At 36.5% G+C, this 25236-nt stretch overlaps 1 protein-coding gene across 8 annotated transcripts in view; it reads right to left on the bottom strand.

Annotated features, from left to right (window-relative positions):
* Window positions 1-25236, bottom strand: part of CEP85L (centrosomal protein 85 like) — a 273038-nt gene that overhangs the window by 41641 nt on the left and 206161 nt on the right. For all 8 annotated transcript variants that reach the window (XM_059941329.1, XM_059941334.1, XM_059941336.1 and 5 more), the window contains one exon: window positions 19483-19600. In XM_059941329.1, coding sequence (XP_059797312.1) covers window positions 19483-19600 — 118 coding nt within the window. The remainder of the gene's footprint in view (window positions 1-19482; window positions 19601-25236) is intronic.

Below are 25236 nucleotides of genomic sequence, written 5' to 3'. Positions count from 1 at the left end.
ACTGAATGACAGAAGATAATGGCAAATGATTTATCTGATAAGGGGTTAATATCCAAAATATACGAAGGACTCATACAATTCAACATCAAAAAAAAAAATTAAAAAATGGACAGAGGACCTGAAAAAACACTTTTTCAAAGAAGACATACAAATGGCCAACAGGCACATGAAAGGATGCTCAACATCACTAATCATAGGGGAAATGCAAATCAAAACTACAGTGAGATACAACCTCACACCTATCAGAATGGCTATCATCAGAAAGACAACAAATAACAATAAAGTGTTGGCCAGGATGCAGAGAAAAAGAACCCTCGTGCACTGTTGGTGGGAATGCAAATTGGTGCGGCCGCTATGGAAAACAGTAGGTCAGTTTCTCAAAAAATCAGAAATAGAACTATCATATGATCAAGCAATTCCACTCCTGGGTATCTATCTGAAGAAAACAAAAACACTTAATTTGAAAAGATATATGCAACCCTGTGTTCACTGCAGCAGTGAACAACAGCCAAGATATGGAAGCAACCTAAGTGCCTATCGATAGATGAATGTATAAAGAAGAGGTGATATCCATATCTATCTGTCTGTCTATCCATCCAACAGAATATTACTCAGCTATAATATAAGATGAAATTTTGCTATTTGTGACAATGTGGATGGACCTAGAGGGTATTATGCTAAGTGAAGTTAAGTCAGACAGAGAAAGACAAATACCATATGATTTTGCTTATACATGGAATTTAAAAAACAAAACAAATGAACAAACATAACAAAACAGAAACAGTCATAGATACAGAGAACAAACAGGTGAGGGAGATGAAGAGGTACAAACTTCTAGTTACAAAATCAATGAGTCACAGGTATGAAATGTGCAGTGTGGGGAACACAGTCCGTAATAATGGAATATCTTTGTATGGTGACAGGAGGTAACTAGACTTAGTGTGGTGATCATTCTGTCATGTATAGAAATACTGAATCAATATGTTGTGCACCAGGAACTAACATAATATTGTAGGTCAATTACACTTCAAAAACAAACAAACAAACTCATAGGAAAAAAGAGATCAGATCTGTGGTTACCAGAGGCAGGGGTGGGGGAAGGGGAAGTGGATGAAAGGGGTCAAAAGGTACAAACCTCCAGTTATAGGATAAATAAGTACTAGGGATGTAACGGACAACATGATAAACATAATTAACACTGCTGTATGTTATATATGAAAGTTGTTAAGAAAGTGAATCCTAAGAGTTCTCATCACAAGGAAAAAATATGCTTTTTTCTTTTTCTTCTATTCTGTATTTGTATGAGATGGTGGATGCTCACTAAACTTACTGTGGTCATCATTTCATGACGCGTGAAGGTCAGATCATTATGCTGTACACCTTAAACTTATACAGTGCTGTATGTCAATTATATCTCCATAAAACTGGAAGGAAAAAAATTTTGATTATATAAACAGCATTTATCATGTGCATGGTATTTCAAAGATAACCGACTCAGGCACTACCCTTTACAAACTCAAATTCTAATCAGAAGCATAAGAGAAACCCTTAGATAATTATATACAGGATACAATATACTATGGCAGCCAAAGAAAAGCCATCTTCAGTACAAAGTGTTGGAAGGTGGGAGGATAAATGAAAAGGGCATGGGGAGAATGAGGGAAAAGGCTTTACTGGAAAGGTGGCTTTTGGGACAGACTTTGAAAATAAGGAGGATTCTGGCAGGAACAGAGAAAGGAAGAAAAGCATTCCAGAAAGAACATTTTAAAAAGGTAAAAGATGGACTATATGCACAGAGTACCCATAAAGTATAGGTTACAAGAGGGGTGAATATAAGAGAAAATTAAAACATCTACGTGATACCATACTTCAGAATCACAAGGTTCAGAATTCTACCTTAATTCATAGGAAATGGGAATCCGGTGATGGTTCTAGAACAAGAAAGTAACATGTTTAAGAAGTCTGTGAACTCTGTTTTGTAAATCTCTGCATTCCCTAGCACTTACCGTAGTGTGTAAACTCTTAGTAACTTTAGATTAAAGGGAAAAGAAAAGAGGGAAAAGGACAAGAGAGAACTATAACAATTGGAAGTAATGAATAAGATGAATTAAAGGACATGGTGAATGGATATGAATATATCACTTTAAGAAATTATCCTAACCTATTTAGCTGAAAAAACCAAGGAGCTGAACAAGAATACTGAGAACAGAAGGAAGAAACTCTGGAAGCAGAAATGAGATGATTTAGAGAAAATTATTTTTTAAGGTGTGAATGGACAAGAAATGTTAAAGATAACTAAAGGTTTGAAATTCTGAGTCTAAGTAACATATCATATTCTGAGCAGAGGTAAGGAGGTCATGTGGGAGAACAGGTTTAAGCAAACGTACTTAATTACAATTAGAGCCTACTGATATTAAGATGCCAGTTAATATCAATTTAATACTAAGATACAAATATATATGAACATCAGGCAAAGAGATGGGTCTAGAACCCAGAAAAATGGCCAGGATAGGCTAGGAAACTGTAAAAAAGTTAATACAGATTTACAGTTTCCCGTCAGGCGTATAATGAGCTCAGAAATTGCCAACCTGTTTTACCGACAAGTAAAAAGCTGAACAAACTGAAAAATCAACAACTCTTCTTATATCTGTCAGAGAAGTGAGGTTATCGGGCAAACTGCAACCCCCAAAATTGGAGAAACAGGCAAATAAAGAAAATCACACTTACTGGAACAGAATTATCCATGGGAACCAGTGCTGAAGTAGGAAAACCAGAACTGTAATTGATGAATTTGTTGGAGGCTCAGAGTGAAGGTCTGAGAGTCAAAAACTCCAGGGGTACCCAGTCATAGGGGACACCCAATATTCTTGAATTATACCACTAGAATCTCTACCAGGTCCTCACAATGAATCCCTTTGTGCTTCCAGCAGAGGGAGGAGAAAAGAAACCATTCGGAAATGCCAAAGCTCTATGTTCTTCTTAACAAGGCTTGTCCTCAGGAGAAACTACTTTACCAGAGACTAACCTACCTAGAAGGGAACTAACATACCTAGAAGGAAAAAAATCCCAAACCAGCTCCCTCTAGCCTTCCACATGGGGGAAGGGTTAATATCCAATTCAGTTGCCTCTAGCCATCCTGTCCTACCTAAGGGTGGGAAAGAAAAAACTAAGAAGCACTGGTGAAGTTCACAGTCCAGGAGCACAGGCTCACGAAAAGACTAAGTCAGAGGGCCAGAGAATGCTTCCCCTGACCCACACCCTACCATGACATTACTAAAGGCCTATTTACCACATTTCCTTTTATCAGTACATCTGGAGAGACTGAACAAGCATCAGAACTAGAGTCAGGTATGTCACAAACGTTGGAATTATCAGAACAGACATTTTTTAAAACTATGATTAATATGCTTAAGGGCTTTACTGCTGAAGTAGACAACATTCAAGAACAGATGGATAATATAAGAACAGAGCCGGAAAGACTATAAAAGAAACTCTAGAGACAAAAAACACTGGAACAGAAACGAAGAATGTCTTTGATGTGGTTATCAGTAGACTGGACCTGGCGCAGGAAACAATCTGAGCTTGAGGATATGATAGCAGAAACTTCTAAAACTTAAGAGCAAAGAGGAAAAAGATTGGAAAAAATAGAACAGAATATCCAAGAGTCATGAGATAACTACAAAAGTTGTAATATACATCTTATGGGAACACCACAAGGAAAAGAGAGAAAGAAAACAGCAATATTTTAAACAATATGATTTGAGAATTTCCCCAAATGGTCACATACCACACCTCAGATCCAGGAAGCTCAGAGAACACCAAGCAGAATAAATGCCCAAAAACTACACTTAAGCATATCATATTTAAATTTTTGAAAATCAAAGATTAAAAAAATTGTGAAAGACACCAGAGGAGAAAATACCTTGCCTATAGACAGGAAAAGATAAAAGCTTTATACAACTTCTCAGAAACCATGCAAGCAAAAACAGAGTGGAGTGAAATATATGAAAGTCAGGCACTTTCTTTCCTATATAACAGCAATGAACAGGTGTAATTTGAAACTAAAAACACATTACCATTTACATTAGCACCCCCAAAAACATAATAGTATAAATCTAACAAAATGTGTATATACAAGATCTATACGAGGAATACTACAAAACTCTGATCAAAGATATCAAAGAAGGACCAAATAAATGAAAAGATATTCCCTGTTCATGGACAGACTCAGTATTGTCAAGATGTCAAGTTCTTCCCAACTTGATCTATAGATTCAATGCAATTTCAATAAAAATCCCAGCAAGTTATTTTGTGGATAGTGACAAGCTGATTCTAAAGTTTATATGGAAAAACAAAAGCTCCAGAATGGGCAACAGAATACTTAAGGAGATGAACCAACTAAGATGGAGGACTGACACCCTGACTTCAAGACTTACAGTAAAGCTACAGTAATCAAGAATGTGTGGTATTGGGGAAAGAACAAACAAACAGGTCAATGGAACAGAATGCAGAGCCCAGAAATAGATCCACACAAATACAGTCAACCAATCTACTGACAAAAGGGCAAAGGCAGTACAGTGGAGCAAAATCAGTCTTTTCAACAAATGATACTAGAACAACTGAACATCCACATGCAAAAAAAAAAAAAAAAGATTCTAGACACAGACCTTACACCCTCCACAAAAATGAACTAGAGAGTGGTTCAAGATGGCAGAGTAGAAGGACGTGCTCTCACTCCCTCTTGTGAGAGCACCGGAATCACAACTAACTGCTGAACAATCATCGACAGGAAGACACTGGAACTCACCAAAAAAGATACCCCACATTCAAAGACAAAGGAGAAGCCACAATGAGAAGGTAGGAGGGGCGCAATCACAATAAAATCAAATCCCGTAACTGCTGGGTGGGTGACTCACAAACTGGAGAACACTTACACCACAGAAGTCCACCCACTGGAGTGAAGGGTCTGAGCCCCACGTCAGGCTTCCCAACCTGGGGGTCCGGCAATGGTCCATTCCTCCTTGGAATTCCTGGAGAATCAGACTTTGAAGGCTAGCGGGATTTGATTACAGGACTTCGACAAGACTGGGGGAAACAGAGACTCCACTCTTGCAGGGCACACACAAAGTAGTGTGTGCATCGGGACACATGGGAAGGAGCAGTGACCCCCATAGGAGACTGACCCAGACCTACATGCTAGTGTTGGAGAATCTCCTGCAGAGGCGGGGGGTGGCTGTGGCTCACCGTGGGAACAAGGACACTGGCAGCAGAAGTTCTGGGAAGTACTCCTTGGCATAAGCCCTCCCAGAGTCTGCCATTAGCCCCACCAAAGAGCCAGGTAGGCTCCAGTGTTGGGTTGCCTCAGGCCAAACAACCAACAGGGAGGGAACCCAGCCCCACCCATCAGCAGTCAAGCAGATTAAAGTTTTACTGAGCTCTGCCCACCAGAGCAACAGTCAGCTCTACCCACCACCAGTCCCTCCCATCAGGAAACTTGCACAAACCTCTTAGATAGCCTCATCCACCAGAGGGCAGACAGCAGAAGCAAGAAGAACTACAATCCTGCAGCCTGTGGAACAAAAACCACATTCACAGAAAGACAGACAAGAGGAAAAAGCAGAGGGCTATGTACCAGATGAAGGAACAAGATAAAACCCCAAAAAACAACTAAAGAAGTGGAGATAGGCAACCTTCCAGAAAAAGAATTCAGAATAATGATAATGAAGATAATCCAGGACCTCGGAAAAAGAATGGAGGCAAAGATCGAGAAGATGCAAGAAATGTTTAACAAAGACTTAGAAGAATTAAAGAACAAACAAACAGAGATGAACAATACAATAACTGAAATGAAAACTACACTAGAAGGAATCAATAGCAGAATAACTGAGGCAGAACGGATAAGTGACCTGGAAGACAGAATGGTGGAATTCACTGCTGTGGAACAGAATAAAGAAAAAAGAATGAAAAGAAATGAAGACAGCCTAAGAGACCTCTGGGACAACATTAAATGCAACAACATTCGCATTATAGGGGTCCCAGAGGAGAAGAGAGAGAGAAAGGACCCGAGAAAATATTTGAAGAGATTACAGTTGAAAACTTCCCTAACATGAGAAGGGAAATAGCCACCCAAGTTCAGGAAGCACAGAGAGTCCCATACAGGATAAACCCAAGGAGAAACACGCCGAGACACATAATAATCAAACTGGCAAAAATTAAAGACAAAGAAAAATTATTGAAAGCAGCAAGGGGAAAACGACAAATAACATACAAGGGAACTCCCATAAGGTTAACAGCTGATTTCTCAGCAGAAATTCTACAAGCCAGAAGGAAGTGGCATGATATACTTACAGTGAGGAAAGGGAAGAAACTACAACCAAGATTACTCTACCCAGCAAGGATCTCATTCAGATTCGATGGAGAAATCAAAAGCTTCAGAGACAAGCAAAAGCTAAGAGAATTCAGCACCACCAAACCAGCTCTAAAACAAATGCTAAAGAAACTTCTCTAAGTGGGAAACACAAGAGCAGAAAAGGACCTACAAAAACAAACCCAAAACAATTAAGAAAATGGTCATAGGAACATACATATAGATAATGACCTTAAATGTGAATGGATTAAATGCTCCAACCAAAAGACACAGGCTCGCTAAATGGATACAAAAACAAGACCCATATATATGCTGTCTACAAGAGACCCATTTCAGACCTAGGGACACATACAGACTGAAAGTGAAGGGATGGAAAAAGATATTCCATGCAAATGGAAATCAGAAGAAAGCTGGAGTAGCAATCCTCATATCAGATAAAATAGACTTTAAAATAAAGAATGTTACAAGAGACAAGGAAGGACACTACATAATGATCAAGGGACCAATCCAAGACGAAGGTATAACAATTATAAATATATATGCACCCAACATAGGAGCACCTCAATACATAAGGCAACTGCTAACAGCTACAAAAGAGGAAATCGACAGTAACACAGTAATGGTGGGGGACTTTAACACCTCACTTACACCAATGGACAGATCATCCAAACAGAAAGTTAATAAGGAAACACAAGCTTTAAACGACACAATAGACCAGACAGATTTAATTGATATTTATAGGACATTCCATCCAAAAACAGCAGATTACACTTTCTTCACAAGTGTGCACAGAACATTCTCCAGGACAGATCACATCTTGGGTCACAAATCAAGTCTCAGTAAATTTAAGAAAATTGAAATCATATCAAGCATTTACAATAGCCAGGTCATGGAAGCAACCTAAGTGTCCATCGACAGATGAATGGATAAAGCAGATGTGGCACATATATACAATGGAATATTACTCAGCCATAAAAAGAAATGAAACTGAGTTATTTGTAGTGATGTAGTGGATGGACCTAGAGTCTGTCATACAGAGTGAAGTAAGTCAGAAAGAGAAAACCAAATACTGTATGCTAACACATATAAATGGAATCTAAAAAAAAAAAAAATGTTCTAATGAACCTAAGGGCAGGACAGGAATAAAGACAGAGACGTAGAGAATGGACTTGAGGACATGGGGAGGGGGAAGGGTAAGCTGGGACGAAGTAAGAGAGTGGCACTGACATATATACACTACCAAATGTAAAATAGATAGCTAGTGGAAAGCAGCTGCATGGCACAGGGAGATCAGCTCCGTGCTTTGCAACCACCTAGAGCAGTGGGATAAGGAGGGTGGGACGGAGATGCAAGGGGGAGGCGATATGGGGATATATGTATGCATATGGCTGATTCACTCTGTTATACAGCAGAAACTAACACAACACTGTAAAGCAATTATACTCCAATAAAGATGTTAAAAAAAAAAAACGATAACATAGGAGAAAACTCAGATGACCTTGGATATGGCAATGACTTTTAGATACACTGCCAAGAGGCATGATCCATAAAATAAACAACTGATAAGCTGGACTTCATTAAAATTTTCTGCTATGCAAAAGACAATATCAAGAGAATGAAAAGACAACCCACATACTGTAAGAAAATATTTGCAAAAGACACATCTGATAAAGAACTTGTATCCAAAATATACAAAGCACTCAAATTAAATAATAAAAAAAATACACCACAATTTAAAAGGGGCAAAAGATCTGAACAAACACCTCAAAGAAAATATACAGATGGCAAATAAGCATATGAAAAGGTGTTTAACATCATACGCCTTTAGGGAATTGCAAATTAAAACAACAATGAGCTACCACTATACACCTGTTAGAATGGCACAAATCCAAAACACTGACAATATCAAATGCTGGTGAAGATATGGAACTTTCACTCATTGCTAGTGGGAATGCAAAGTGGTATAGTCACTTTGGAACAGTTTGGCAGTTACTTAAAAACTAAACATACTTTTACCACATGATCCATAATCATATCCCTTGATATTTATCCAAAGGAAGTGAAAACTTATGCCTACACAAAAATCTGCACATGCATGTTATTAGCAGCTTTATTCACAACTGCCAAAACTTGGTATCAACTAAAATCTCCTTCAGTAGGTGAATGGATAAATAAAGTGTGGTACATCCAGACAATGGAATATTATTCAGTGCTAAAAAGAAATGAGCCATCAATACCTGAAAAGACATAGAGGAAACTTTAATGTGTATTACTAAGCAAAAGAAGCCAATCTGAAAGGCTATATTCCAACTATAGGACATTCTGGAAAAGACAAAACTAAACACTAGACACTAAAAAGATTAGTTGTTGCCAGAGGTTAAGGGGGAGGGAGGCAGGACAGGCAGAGTACACAGATTTTTAGGGCAGTGAAACTATTCTGTATGATACTAGAATGGTGGAGACAGGTCATTATATATTTGCCCAAACCCACAGAATGTACAACACCAAGTGTGAACAAACCCCAGTGTAAACTATGGCCTTTGGGTAATAAGGACATGTCAATATAGGTTCAACTGTAATAATGTACCCTGTGATACAAGATGTCAATAGTGGAGGAGGCTGTGGGTGTATGGGGAACACAGCATGGGAATTCTCTGTACTTACTGCTCAATTTTGCTGTGAACCTAAAAGTTCCCTAAACTATATACTTTACTAATTTTACAAAAAAGTTAATAAAGGTGTTTTTATTACAATTAAATATACACATTAGTGGAAAACCACTAGAAAATTATGAACTAAAAATAATAGGGCTTATGGAAAAGTAAGAATATGAATAATCCACTCAAAACCTATCCAACTTTATAGCAGATCACTAATGAAGACAGTAACCAGGGAGTAAGTTGAACATTCTGGGCAGGCAGCCATGGTTGATATTAAATACAGCCAAAATGCTGGTGTCGCTTTGATCAGAGCAGGTCTGGTGGGTGTTGAGATGATGAAGGTAGAACTCTGTAATAGAGGGACAGCCATCCAGATGGGCAGGAGGCAATGTAACCTGCCATGAATTGAAAACCACTAGCAGAGGAAGTGCATCTCTCAAGGAAGGACAGGCACTCATAATTTTCTTTAAATGAAGCTTGAAGAGGCTTCTGCTGCCAATGCAATAGGTGAGCCTAGGTCTTTTTTACAGCCTGCCAAAAACTAATTTTACCCCCATTATTCTAACTCCCCTTGCCTAGAAAACAAAACAAAACAAAGCCACAGATGAACCAGTGAGACTTGAAAACTATGCTGACATCGTTCTCCTATTTATCATTTGTGTATGAGCACATTTGCACTACGGAAATTTGTTTTGCAGCAAGACGAGCTGTAGTTGAACCTCTAGATGAAATTAAGCAGACAGAGAAGACTGAAGCCGAAGAGCTTTAATTTCTACATTTAATAAGATGTTTTCAGCCTTTATACCTACTTTCTCTAATGTCAAACAACCACTCATTCTGGAGAAAGCCTTTCTTCCCTTCATTTCTATGACAATACCCCACACCACCTCCCATTCTCCTTCACAAGTTGTGCTCTTCTACTACCCTGTAGAACACTATTGTTCCTGTCTTTACTTCTGAATCCCATTTTCTTCACTCCCTGCAACACCAGATCATGCCCAAGGATCCAACAACTACCCAGGTAGATGGACAACTCCTAAATCTCTAATCTCTCCCTCAGACCTCTACCCAGGAATCCAACCTCATTCTTCATCTCAGTCCCAAATTTATAATACATAAGCTGAACTCATTATTTTTCTCTTCTAAACCTATTCCTAATGGAGTAGTCTCTAACCTGGTCATTGACAGTGTAAACCAATCAACTTCACCCATCTGAAACTAGGCAATTATCTCTCTCACCACGTTAATGTCACTACATCTAGTCCATGCTTGGTCACACAGATGTTTAATAAGTACTCTTCCTTTCATCCTGACCAACATTGTTTTAAAATGCAGGTATTCACTTAACTTTTAGATTACTGAGATAGCCTCCAGACTGTTTCCCTGTCTCCAATACCATCCATCTTAAATCCAGTCTCTATTATGCCATTGGAATAACCAAACTAAGATATCTGGGTGAGTGAAAGAGGGTGCTATTAATAATTATGCTAATTCAACAGACATTGACTGGAATTGTCCCTAAATTGGAGACAAATGGAGCCCTTACTTCTCAAGCCTTTGATACAACTTGACCCCTGCTTACCTCTTCAACCACATCTCTTACCACTACTCTTCTCTCATTATATACTTCATCCTTACAGAATAATTTGTAGTTTCCAAATGATTACCTCCTTTCTTGCCTTTAAGCCTGTCTGCATGCAGTATACTATGCCGCAAACACGATTCTGCTACCTCCTTCTTCTGGCTATTTTCTTTTAATCCATCAGGTTCTTGGACTAGATATCCCTTCCTATGGGAAGCTTGACCTGACCTTTGGAAGGCTGGTTTATATGTTCTTAGTACGGGTGCCCATAGCTCTTCAAATATATCCCTCTTGGGCACCTCCAACATACGGCAATTGTCTGATGTTTATCTGTGTTCCTCATTAGATTGTACACACTATGAGGGAAAGACCAACTTCATTCACGTATTACTAGAGCCTAAATGGTGCCTTATCCATAGCAAACATAATTTTTGAAGAAATGGATAAACATGTTTTTTGATATAGTCTCCCTTTGTGAACTTCAAGTTCCATGAAGACAGAAACTGTTCTTCACTTCTGTGGGCCCAGTATTTAACACATTAGGTGTTTATGTTCTGTTCAATAAGTTCCTTTGCAAAGGTGGGACTCATTTATAAAATGTTCATTAGAACCAAAGGACTTGGTAGTAGAAAAAAATAGCTGAAGGAAAAAGGAATAGAAAAAAATGATATAAATGGGAAGAAAAAAGGAATGATGCATCAATAAAGCTTAAAAAGAATAACCATTATTTAATTGGTCTTTCACAAGAAGAATTCTCTTTCTTCTTCAGTTTTTAACAAAAGGAAAAAGGGTCTTTCACATTTGGGGTTTTTCCATGCAAGCCTGTTAACCACAGGTTAAAATTTTGGTTTAAGGCATTATAAGTACAAATTACTCCTTGGTTCTACCAATTCTACTACTGAAACAACCTAGGAAGTTTGGATTTTAGGATAAAGACCTGGTTCTCATTTTCTGCCTATGAGACTTAGCAATGTCTAGTTCATTTTGATTGTAAGGTTATTCAGTTTTTAATAGGCAAATAGAAGTTACTTCTCAATAATGTTTTTCATCTATAAATTAATTAAAAAGTCATTTTATTTCAAAAATATGCTTTTTAAACCTAGAATATACAGAATAGTAAAAGTATAATTCCCTTTTAAAAAAATTGTTTATTTTATTTATTTATTTTTGGCTGAGTTGGGTCCTTATTGCTGCGTGTGGGCTTCCTCTAGTTGCAGTGAGCGGGGACTACTCTTCATTGTGGTGCGTGGGCTTCTCATTGCGGTGGCTTCTCCCATTGCAGAGCACAGGCTCTAGGTGCACAGGCTTCAGTAGCTGTGGCTCATGGGCTCTGGAGCACAGGCTCAGCAGTTGTGGCACATGGGCTTAGTTGCTCCGCGGCATGTGGGATCTTCCCAGACCAGGGCTTGAACCCGTGTCCCCTGCATTGGCAGGTGGATTCTTAACCACTGCACCACCAGGGAAGCCCCCCACTTTTTAAATATACTAGGGAATTAAGATGAACAAGTATGGACCCAAAAAATGTGCACATACAAAATGTTGTGCACAAAAAATAATGTTCATAAATCCAAGGAAAAAATTCCTTTGTTGCTCTTCACAGAAATAGAACAACCCTAAAAAGACCCTGGACAGCCAAAGCAATACTGAGAAAAAAGAACAAAACCAGAGGCATTACACTTCTAGATTCCAAACTACACTACAAAGCCATAGTAATAAAAACAGTTTGGTACTGGCACAAAAATAAACACATTGACCAATGAAACACAACAGAGAGCCCAGAATTAAACACCAGAATACAAGGTCAACTAATATTCAACAAGGAGCCAAGAATACTCAATGGGTATGGTGCTGGGAAAACTGGAGAAACACATGCAGAACAATGAAACTGGACCCCTATCTCATATCACTCACAAAAATTAACTCAAAATGGACCAAAGACTTAAACATAAGACCCGATACCATAAAACTGCTAGAAGAAAATATAGGGAAGAAGCTCATCAATATTTGTCTTGGCAATGATTTTGACATGATGCCAAAAGGACAAACAACAAAAGCAAAACTCAACAAATGAGACTAATCAAACTCAAAAGCTTCTGTACAGCAAAAGAAACAGTTAACAGAATGAAAAGACAACCTATAGAATGGGAGAACATTTTGCAAACCCTGTATCATATAAGGGGTTAATATCCAAAATATATTAAAAACTCATTCAACTCAAAAAACAATCTATTAAAAAACAGGCAGAAGAACTAAATAGACGTTTTTCCAAAGAGGACATCAAAATGGCCAACAGACACATGAAAAAATGCTCAACATCATTAATCATTAGGGAAATGCAAATCAAAACCAAAATGAGATCTTACCTCCCACCTATTAGAATGGCTATCACAAAGAAGACAAAAGACAACAAGTGCTGGTGAGGATGTGGTGGAAAGGGAACCCTTAAACTTGGTTGGTGGGAATGTAAATTGGCGTGGCCACTACAGAAAACAATATGAAGGCTCCTCAAAAAAATAAAAGACAAATCTACCATGCGATCCAGCAATTCCATCTCTGGGCATATACCCAAAGGAAATGAAAACAGGATTTCTACAAGATACATGCGCCCCTCATGGTTATCACAGCATTATTCACAACAGCCAAGGTATGGAAACAGCCCAACGCCCATCAACAGATGAATCGACAAAAGATGTAACACACAATGGAATATTACTCAGCCATGAGAAAGGAGGATATCTTCCATTTGAGACAACATGGATAGACCTTGAGCACATTATGCTAAGTGAGATAAATCAGAGAAAGGCAAGTATTGTATGATACCATTTATATGTGGAATCTAAAAAAGTTAAACCTGTAAAAAACATAAGAGTACCTCCTTACCAGGGATGGGGGGGGAGCTCCCACAGGGGATAAGAGTGATGGTGTTTAAGGGTAAAACTTTAACAAGTAGTAAATATGCCATAAAAACCTAATGCACAGTGTAATGAATACAGACAATTATATCGTACTATATATAGTTATGTAATGTGATAAATACCACAATAGCAATCATATTACATACAAATGTATCAAAGTAACATGCCACACACCTTAAACTTACACCATATATTACATGTCAAATCTGTTCAATGAAAAAGTGAAGAAAAATAAAAACACTATTCACATGCCAAAAAAATTCCTTCACTAAAGAAAATTTTATTATCTTATTAGTTGATTCTCCTAAACTTTTGCTGTTTTATCCACTCTCTGTATCAATCTCCTGGAAAAAAGTTTATCTTATATATTTATCATATCCATTTAGTACTTAGGGTTTTCCTTGTATTTCCTTTTATTAATTGCACTTATTTTTAAAATGAATTTCTCAACAATATTTTAATTCCCCACATAATTTAAAATTCTTCTAATATTTTTAGCAGTCCATTTTCCTTACCTTTCCAGATATTTCTATCTGTCCTTTCGGACTGACTTAGAGAGCCCTCTTCTGGCCTGATGCTGTGTCAAAAAACATTTTCTTCAGCTTGCAGATAATGTAAGTTTTAAATGCTTTTGGTAATGTAATAATAATTGCATAATTCAAGTAAAACCTTTATTCAGAATAATAAAGTTATAAGGAGAAACTGCATGATTCTATTAAAATACCCTTATCAAAGCAACTTATACTACTTAAGTAGTATAGAAATACCACTGTCGAATAACTGTACACTATTAATCTCAGTATGACAGAGCCTTGCTATCATGTGATGGAACTTGAAGATGAAACCACATAATAACAAGGTATTTGATGCATTAGTAACTGAAGTATGATAAACAAGCTGGAATCTCTGTTAAGTGCCTCTGCCTCAAATAAGTCTGATAGCTATTTGGTCTTTAATATGTCCCGATTTTAATATAACAATGCCTTTAATAAAACTACAAGTTTGAAAATATAATGGGGGAAAAAATTCCACTTAAGTTGATTTTTTTAAATTCTAGGAATAAAGATATTAATGAAAGTGACCAAACAGAAGTACATACCACCATTAAGTAATCTACCAATGGTTTTTCTTCTTTTTGTAAATAAACAAGCCAATTATAAAGTTTACATAGAAATATATAAAAACAAATATTAAGGACAATTCTTAAAAACAGTAATAATTTGAGAAAGTAGTCCTTCTGGCCATATAAATTTTGTTATGAGGCGTCATAGACCCTATGTCTGTGTTCCCATTAGACTGTACTCTCAAGGACAAAACCAATCTCGTTCACGTTTCTATTCCTAGTACCTAGACAATGCCTAATCTATAGGAATCATAATAAATTTTTAAGGATTGGGTAAATGTGTTTACCTATATGGTCTCTCCCTTTATAGTTTGAGATTCATGAAGGCAGGAACTATTTTTCACTTTTGTGACCTCAGAATTTAGCACAGTGGATGTTTAATAATTGTTTGTTAAATGGGTTCATTTCCAAAATGGTTTATTTATAAAATACTCATCAGAATTAGAGAGACTTCATGGTAGAAAACAATAGATGAAGGAAAAAAATGAGAAAATGATATAAATAGAATGAAAATATTACAACAATTCAGAAAATGCATTTTCAAATCAAATTATATGTAAAAGAAACTAACTTTTCTCCATTAAAGGGTTCATAAAATCCATAAGCAAAAAAAACAATACAGAAAAAATAAGCAAAAAATACGAAAAAACAATTCACAGAAAAAGAAACATGAATGGGTCTTAAATATATAAAAAGAAGTTCAACATCAGTCTTAGGAGAAATACATATTAAATCCATATGGAGAAAACAAGAAAAAGATCTCAAATCAACAATGTAACTTTACAACATAAGGAAATGGAAAAAGAAGAACAAACTAAATCCAAAGCTATCAGAAGGAAGAAAATAAAGATTACAGCAGAGATAAATGAAATAAAGAATAGAAAAATAATAGAGAAAATAAATGAAACCAACAGTTGGTTCTTTGAAAAGAACAAAATTAACAAACCTTTTCCTAGATGGCCTAAGAAAAAAAGAAGACTCAAATTACTAAAATTAGAAATTTAAATGGAGACAATATCGATTCTATCAAAAAAAGGATTATAAAAGAGTAGTATAAAGAATTAACTGTTCAACAAATTGGAAAAACTAGATGAAATGGCGGATTCCTAGAAGCAAAACCTACTAACACTAAATCATGAAGAAGTAGAAAATCTGAGTAGACCTACAACTAGTAAGGAGATTGAATCAGTGATCAAAAATCTCCAAACAGGGCTTCCCTGGTGGCGCAGTGGTTGAGAATCTGCCTGCCAATGCAGGGGACATGGGTTCGAGCCCTGGTCTGGGAAGATCCCACATGCCACAGAGCAACTGGGTCCGTGAGCCACAATTACTGAGCCTGCGCGTCTGGAGCCTGTGCTCCACAACAAGAGAGGCTGTGATGGTGAGAGGCCCGCGCACCGCGATGAAGAGTGGTCCCCACTTGCCGCAACTAGAGAAAGCCCTCGCACAGAAACGAAGACTCAACACAGTCATAAATAAATAAATAAATAAATAAAAGAATGTGAATTTCTTAAAAAAAAAAAAAAAAAAAAATCTCCAAACAAAGAAAAGCCCTAGCCCTGAACCTGATGGCTTCACTGGCAAATTCTACCAAACATTTAAAGAAGAACTAATATCTATCTTTCTCAAACTTTTCTAAAAACTGGAAGAGGATGGAACATTTGCTAACCCATTCTGAGGTCAGCATTATTCTGATACCAAAGCCAGATGAAGACACTACACGAAAACTACAGACCAACGACCCTTTTGAACACTGATATAAAAATCCTCAACAAAATATTAGCAAACTGAATTTAGCAGTATATAAAAAGGATTATACTCCATGACTAAGTGGGATTTATTCCTGGAATGTAAGGATGGTTTAACATTCAAAAATCAATCAATGCTATTATACAGCACAAAAAGAGCATGAAAGAAAAAAGAAAAACAATCATCTCAACTGAGGCTGAAAAGAGCATGTAGCAAAATGTGACACCCTTTTATGATAAAAACACACAAAAAGCTAGGAAAAGAAGAAAACTACTCAACATAATAAAAGCTATATAGAAAAAACCCACAGCAAACATCATACTCAATGGTGAAAGACTGAGAGCATCTCCTCTAAGATCAGGAAAAAGGATTCCCACTTACAACACTTCTATTGAACAGAGTACTGGAAGTTCTAGCTAGAACAATTAGGCAAGAAGAAGAAATTAAAGGCATCCAAATTGAAAAGGAAGATGTAAAATTATCACTGTTCACAGATGATATGATCATACACATTCTTTAGCAATAAAGAATGGATTCAGGGACTTCCCTCGTGGCGCAGTGGGTAAGACCCCATGCTCCCAATGCAGGCACCCCAGGTTTGATCCCTGGTCAGGGAACTAGATCCCATGTGCATGCTGCAACTAAGAGTTTACATGTCACAACTAAGGAGCCCGCCTGCCGCAACTAAGACCCAGTGCAACCAAATAAATAACTAAATAAATATTTTAAAAAAATGTATCTCCACCCTCCTGGGTTTGAGCTGGAGAAATTAAAAAAAAAAAAAAAAAAAAAAAAAGAATGGATTCAGCAAAGTATCAGAATACAAAGTTAACACAGAAAATTTAATTGCATCTCTACACACACTAATAAATGATCTGAAAAGGAAATTGTGAAAACAATTCCATCTACAATAGTATCAAGAAGAATAAAATACTTAAGATGTAACTTAACCGAAGAAGTAAAAGAATTGTACAATGAAAACTAAAAAACACTGCTGAAAGAAACTGAAGATGACACAAATAAATGGAAATATATCCCATGCTCATGGACTGAAAAACTTAATACTGTTAAGATGTCAATATTACTCAAAGTGATCCACAGATTCAAATGTAATCCCTATCAAAATCCCAATAACATTTTTTTTGCATAAATAGAAAAACCCACCCTAAAATTCATATAGAATCTCAAGGGACTACAAATAACCAAAACAATCTTGAAAAAGGGGGACAGAGGAGGACTTACACTCTGTGATTTCAAAACTTTCTACAAAGCTACAGTAATCAAAACAGTGTGGTATTGGCATAAAGAGAGACATATATAGACTGATGGAATAGAATAGAGAACCCAGAAATAAACCCTCACATATATGGTCAAATGACTTTTGACAAGACAATTCAATGGGGAAAAGATTGTCTTTTCAACAAATGATGCTGGGAAAACTGGATATCCACATGCAAAAAGAATGAAGTTGGACCCTTACCTAACACTATATACAAGAATTAACTTGTAAGGGATCTAAGACCTAAATGTAAGACCTAAAACTATAAAACTCTTAGAAGAAAACATGTGGCAAAAGCTTCATGACACTGGATTTGGTAATGATTTCTTGGTTTATGACACCAAAGACACAGGCAATAAAAGAAAAGTAGACAAATCAGACTTTGTGAAAATTTAAAAATCTTGTGCGTGAAAAGACACAAAGGACTATCAACAGAATAAGAAGGCAACCCACAGAATGAGAAAAAATATTTGCAAATCATATATCTGACAAAGGATTAATATCCAGAATATATAGAGAATCTCTAAAACTCAGTAAAGAAAAAAACAAAAAGTCCAATTTAAAAATGGGCAAAGGACTTAAATAGACCTTTCCCCAAAGAAGATACAGAAGTAGCCAATAAGCACATGAAGATGCTCAACATCATTAATCATTAGGAAAATGCAAATCAAAATTACAATGAGATATCATCAGGATGGTTACTATCAAAAACCAGAAAATAACAAGTGTTGGTGACAATGTGGAGAAACTAGAACACTTGTACACTGTTGGTGGGAATGCAAAATGGTACCTCCACTGTGGTAAAACGGTGTGGCAGTTCCTCAAAAAATTAAACAGAATTACCATATGATCCAGCAATTCCATTTCTGGGTGTATACTCAAAAGAAATGAAAGCAGGGTCTCAAAGAGATATTTGTACACCCATGTTCAAATAAATAATATAAAAACTGTTCATAGCAGCATTATTCACTATAGCTAAAATGTGGATTCAGCCCAAGTGTCCATTGAAAGATGAGGGGAAAAGCAAAATGTGGTATAAATAAAATGGGATATTATTCAGCCTTAAAAAGGAAGGAAATTCTGACACATGCTACAACACAGATGAACCTTGAGGATATTATGCTAAGTGAAATATGCTAGTCACAAAAAAGACAAATACTGTATAATTCCACTTAACATGAGATACCTGGAGTAATAAAAATTATAGAGACATGAAGTAGAATGGTAGTTGCCAGGGGTCGGGGAGTGAAATGGTGAGTTATTGTTTAATGAGTACAGCGTTTCACTTTTATAAGATTATGTATAATAGTCCCAAACTAGAAACAACCCAAATTTTGACAAGTAGAGACAGGTTGAATAAATTATGCTGTCTCCATAAAATGGGAAATCAAGCAGCTGTAAAAGCAAAGGAAAGGGATGCTGCCTATGTAATGATATGAAAATAATCACTGTATTTTATATAATTTTATATAATATTAAGGGAAAGAAGCAAGGTGTTGAATACTGTATTTATTTTGATACTTTTTGTGAAGGTAGGAGGATAAAATACATTTATATGTGTTTGTTGTGATATAAGTCAACTCTGGAAGGCTACACTAGAAACTGTTAATAGTAGCTCCCGTTTGTGTGGGGAAAGGGTGTGAACTGGACAGATGGAAAACAGCACTTGGACATCTTTCACTACACATATAAATAAGAACCATGTGAACAGATTATTAATTCCAAAAAATGTCCCAATCTTACAAGCTTAGTATATAATTTACATGTTTTACTAATAAATCGACTACAAAATCCTTTATAATCTTACCTGCAAACTAGCCACATAAGAATCCTCACAATTTACGTAATGTCCTAACATGGCATGTTGTGCTCGTAATTCATTATCCCTTATTCTTTCATGCAGATGGGTAATTTGTTGCTTCTGCCTGCAAAACATAAGTTGAGGTACCAAATTATAAAAAATATACTTTTCTAAGTGATAATTAAAAGCAGAACTTTCAGTATTCTAATTTGGCATAAGAGTTAAAAGTATGATCAATCTTAAAATTCATAATAGGAAATCTTTTTAAACCACAGTACCATGAGATATGTTAAATACAGAAAAAGTTTATACTGTAGAGTACTTCTGACACTTTATAGAACATAATCTTTTGTAGAATACTCTTCTTAGATTCTAACAAAGTCATGCTTTGCTCTCTTTCTTCTTGTTGCCTAACATAAAAACTGTTTCAATCTCAGTCTGGAATGTCTTTACCTTAATATTATTATTTCCATTTGTCCAAATTCTGTTCAACACTTAATACCAATTGAAGCTTCTGAAAATTTCATTGTCTGGGTGAGAGGTATTTTTATAAATATCATCTAGCTCAACTGCTGTACTATACCTGCCTCTTATCTACAACATCCAGGTTGCATGGTCTACACATAAACATCACCAACGATGGAGAACTCACATGGTGGCAGATTTGCATCTCTGGATAGCTCTGAAATTTCATTTTAATATAACCTCATGCTGGAACCAGACACACTGAAGTTCAAGTATTTCCTCAGTGGATCATAGCTTATTTTAATCAAATTATTTAACTTTTGTGAATATGTATCCTTAAACATTTGAAAACCATTATGTGCCAAGCAACATGCTAAGACCTTTATGTATTATCATTAATCTTCAAAAATTTAATAACAAGTCTCATACTAAGGTTATGAGAGACAGAGTGAGAGCAAGAGAGAGCAAGAGCTCGTGCTTTCAAGGAATAATAAGGATACATGTGGGTAAACAAATAGCTTGATGTTTTCCAAAGTTACTTACAAAATAACTTTTGGAGCAAGTTCAGACTGCATCAAAGAGCTTGTTCTATTCAGAGCTGTTTTTATTTGTTTTTCAGATATGTTATCCTTTAAGAACATCCACACAAAACATCAAACAGGAAACAGATAAGTTAGGAGAGATTAGTCACATGGTAATTTTCAAATAATGTAAAACTTTACAAAGAAAACTAAACTTCCTCTTCCAGCCAAGATGGAGTAACAGGAACCAGTTTTGCCCTTCCCCTTGACATAATTACAAAATGGAACAAAATACAGGTAAGAAAGACTCTCAAGACACTGGACAACAGGCAATTAGTCACCGTGACTTCTGGGAGGTGGACAACAAATTATGTGAGTCCTAAGATTGCCAGAGATTACCATTTTAAGCCTAAGCCTCTGAACAGGGAAAGTGACCTCTCTGAGTTGAAAACACAAAGCTGGTAATCTGGAGAAACCAAGGCAGCTAGAGTTCACAGTGCAGAGCCACCCTTGAGTATTCAGTTGAGTGTTAACTAACAAATGCGTGAAGAAACTACTTTAAGTGGGGAGGGGGGGGTTGTGGGGTGGGGGTGGGGGATATGTTAGCCAAAAAGATTAGAAGAAACAGTGCCTGAGGCTCACATGGGGCCCGGAATTGTGCCTGTTCCCAAATGCCAGAGTGGAAAACTTCATAATTTACAGGGTATCAGTTAGCAGCAATTTCCAACTGAGGGCAATTTGGGGCTCAGAACAAAGCGCAAAAATACAAAAATAACTGCTTCCCTGGTGGCGCTGTGGTTAAGAATCCGCCTGCCAATGCAGGGGACACGGGTTCAAGCCCTGGTCCGGGAAGATCCCACATGCCGCGGAGCAACTAAGCCCGTGCACCACAACTACGGAGCCTGCGCTCTAGAGCCCACACGCCACAACCACCGAGCCCGAGTGCCACAACTACTGAAGCCCGCACACCTAGAGCCCATGCTCCACAACAAGAGAAGCCACCACAATGAGAAGCCCGTGCACCGCAACAAAGAGTAGCCCCTGCTCGCTGCAACTAGAGGAAGCCCGCGTGCAGCAACAAGACCCAACGCAGCCAAAAATAAAAATAAACAAAATAAATAAATTAAAAAAAAAAAGAATACAAAAATATGTAACATCCAAAACAAGTTAAAATTCATAATGCCTGGCACCTCAAAGAAGCAGGAAAATATGACCCACAATAAGGTGAACAGCCAATCAACTGAAAGTGAGCTAGAACTGACACAAATGACAGAATTAATAGTGAAGGACACTAAATCAATTATTGTAACTATTTTCATATGTTCAAGAAACTAGAAGAAAGACATAATATGTTAAGCAGAGACATGGAAGACATAAATATTATCCTGAATGGGATTAGGGCAGATTAGAATTTGCAGAAGAAAAGATTAGGGAATTTGAAGACATACCAATAGAAATTATCCAAAAAGAAACAGAAAAAAAAGACAAATAAATGAAACAAAACAAAAACTCAGAGAATCAATGAGTTGTGGATTTCTTTAAAAGGCCAAATATATGTGTAATCAGAATCCCTATAGGGGAGGTGAGGGGAGGAGGAATGAGCAAGAAAAAGTATTTGTAGAAAACTGGCCAAATTTTTTCCAAATCTGCTGAGAATGACACACCCACAGATCCAAGAAGACCAAAGAACCCAAAGCACAAATAACAAAAAGAAAACTAAACCAAGGAACATCCTAATCAAATGACTTAAAATCAGTGATAAAGAGAATATCCTAACAGTAGTCAGAGGAAGAACGGTAAATGCGTTTAGGGAGTATAGCCTGAAAATACTCCCAAAGTATATTAAAAGGATGCTTTTACATTTAAAGGCAGACCTTGGAGATATTGCAGGTTAGGTTCCAGACTGCGGCAATAAACTGAATATTGCAAGAAAGCCAGTCACACGAAATTTTTGGTTTCCCAGTGCATATAAAAGTTATATTTACATTATACTGTAATCTATTGCGTAATAGTATGTCTAAAAAAAAAAGTCCATACCTTAATTTAAAAATATTTTATTACTAAAAAATGCTATCATTTGAGCCTTCAGCAATGTATATGTCTCTCATTTAATTACATGTGGAAGTAAAATCACATTATAATTTTGCTAGGTAAACTTTTAAAATCAGTGGTGGATTCTTTGGTATAGTGTGGATTTTTTTTTAATGGAATTCATATTAAATGTCCTTCTAACTCATCTGCTTTAGAAGCTAGGACTTACCATATTTCTAGAGCAAGGCCTAAGTGTACATATCATGGTTATTAAAAGTTATTAAAATTCCAACTTCACAGATATGATCAATTAACATATGGGAGTTTGCTCATGGCAATTTGCAGAACATCTTTTACTTTGAGATGGACCCCATAATGCAAGAGTCATATTTATTCTCCATCACAAGTGTTTAAGTAAGGTTTGGTTATTTTTATCCGCTTATCTGAGTATTTAAATACAGTTTCAATAGTTTGTTTCTATCTATTTTGGTTGTTTACACCTAGGTATATAGCTTTATAAAATCAATTTCTAAATCTATTTTGTTTCAAGGCCAACTGCTACACTGTGTGAAATTTGGTTCTGACACTGAACACCTTAAGTTAGCATCAGACTCCACAGCTTTAAGGGCATGATCCCCAACAAGAAAGCCTCACTTCAGATGCCAGACTCAAGTGGGATCCCCAGGCCATCCACACTTCTAACCAAATGGCTACAAATCTGGGGAGTTCCCAGAGTTTTTATTATTGAATTTCATTGTGTGGGCAAGATTGATTAAATCACTGAACTCAATCTCCAGCCTCCTCCTCTCCCTGGAGGTTGGACTGGCTCAAAAGTCCCAACCCTCTGATCACAGGGTTGGTCTCTATGGTAAATAGCCCCCATCCTGAAGCTGCTATGCAGGGCCCAAGAATCACCTCATTAGCATAAATGCAGGTGTGTTCCACCGCTCATGAATAAAAGAGACATTCTAAAGATTTACAGTCTCCTTTCCAAGAACCAGAAACAATGGCTAGTCAGATTCTCTATTATTGGACAAGATCTTAAGAAGATTTGTAGATACTATATTGTAAATTGCCAAGTAATGACAAAATGAGAATTCTCCTCTATACTGCCAGTATCATTTACTAATAGCATTAACTCAGCTGTCACCACAGAGGGTATAGGGTTTTCTCTCTGAATCAGGCTCCAGTGCACTGATTTACCCCTATATTTTATCTGTTCAATTCAGCGGCACAAGCTATGCAATTTCTAAGTGTAAACCATCCTAAGAACTACTAGTATCAGCAACAGCATAGGTTAACCAACAACCTTAACCTCTTTTTCATTAAAATGAGGCTATTTCCTCTGCATGAATATTTAGTGAGTACCTACTATGAGTAATAAAATGTACATGAAACTGTCTCTTCTGTGAAGAGATCAAAGTCGACTGAGGAAAGACAAGCACGTAAACATAACTATTACATATACAAAACATGTATAATGTGGCTCCTATTTGCTGAGGGCCACTATGCATCAGACAGTATTAGCGCTTTTTACATACATTTATTCATTTAATCCTCATGCTGTACAACTAGGTGGGAGAGGAGAGTTGCCTAGAAGAGTGATCTTCAAAAACCTCATTTTTTGCTTAAGTGGTGAAACTCCTTGTACCCAGGCAGATGAGAAAATCAATATGCAAAAGGTCAAGTACCCTATTCAGAATTACCTAAATGGTTAGTGTCAAATATAAAGCATTAGAAACCAGGTTTCCTCCTTTTTTTCTGAGTTGTTTTTGAAATTAACCTATTTGCTTTTTCTCACAAGATGGGGAACACTTAAGAACAGTTTCTTTTTTTTTTAATTAAAAAAAAATTTTTACTTTATTTTGGAGTATAGTTGATTAACAATGTTATGTTAGTTTCAGGTATACAGCAAAGTGATTCAGTTATACATATAAATGTATCTATTCATTTTCAAATTCTTTTTCCATTTAGGTTATTACAGAATACTGAGCAGAGTTCCCTGTGCTATACAGTAGGTCCTTGTTGGTTATCTATTTTAAATATAGCAGTGTGTACATGTCAATCCCAAACTGTCAATCTATCCCTCCCCCCCAACCCTTCCCCACTGGTAACCATAAGAAGAACAGTTTCTATAGCAGTTATTTTTCCTTAACATTTGATCTGTTTTGACCTAATTATCCAAAATCTATGAAAGCTATATGCATTGTAAAAAAAAAAAAAACACCACATTTTTCTCATGTAATCATGAATAACTTGATATTTGCAGAAATAATATCCAGAATACAATTTTTAGTTAAGTGACTTAAAAGGTATCGTCACCCACACTGTATTCCAAAGTAGAAAAGTTCAGCATCTTTACTCTCAGTTCCATCCAGGAAGAAACTAAATCCTGTCAATTCTGTCTCTGAAATAGTCTCTGCATGTGTTATCACCATTTTAAAGGCCATTAGTCTAATCTGGTTCCTGGAAAAAAGATATACTATAATTTTGTTCTAATTTTCATCACTATATGTGTTATAAAGATCTTTATATATGAACATTTTTACTTTTAAATTCTGGTCATGTTGCTTGAGAAACAGGAGTTGCTACTTTTTCTTCTTCTGTTTTATATAATGTCAAATGCATTAATCATCAAAAACTTTATAATAAGCATGTAAAATATCAAAGATTATTTAAGACACTGGGTGTGGTAGATTGTTTACAAAAACTTCCACAAGTATTCCCTTCCCTGTATTACTTA

The sequence above is a fragment of the Balaenoptera ricei genome, chromosome 12 (assembly GCF_028023285.1).
Source record: "Balaenoptera ricei isolate mBalRic1 chromosome 12, mBalRic1.hap2, whole genome shotgun sequence".
Taxonomy (NCBI): Eukaryota; Metazoa; Chordata; class Mammalia; order Artiodactyla; family Balaenopteridae; genus Balaenoptera; species Balaenoptera ricei.
Note: the sequence above shows the minus strand (reverse complement) of the source record. Positions and strands in the feature narration are given on the sequence as shown.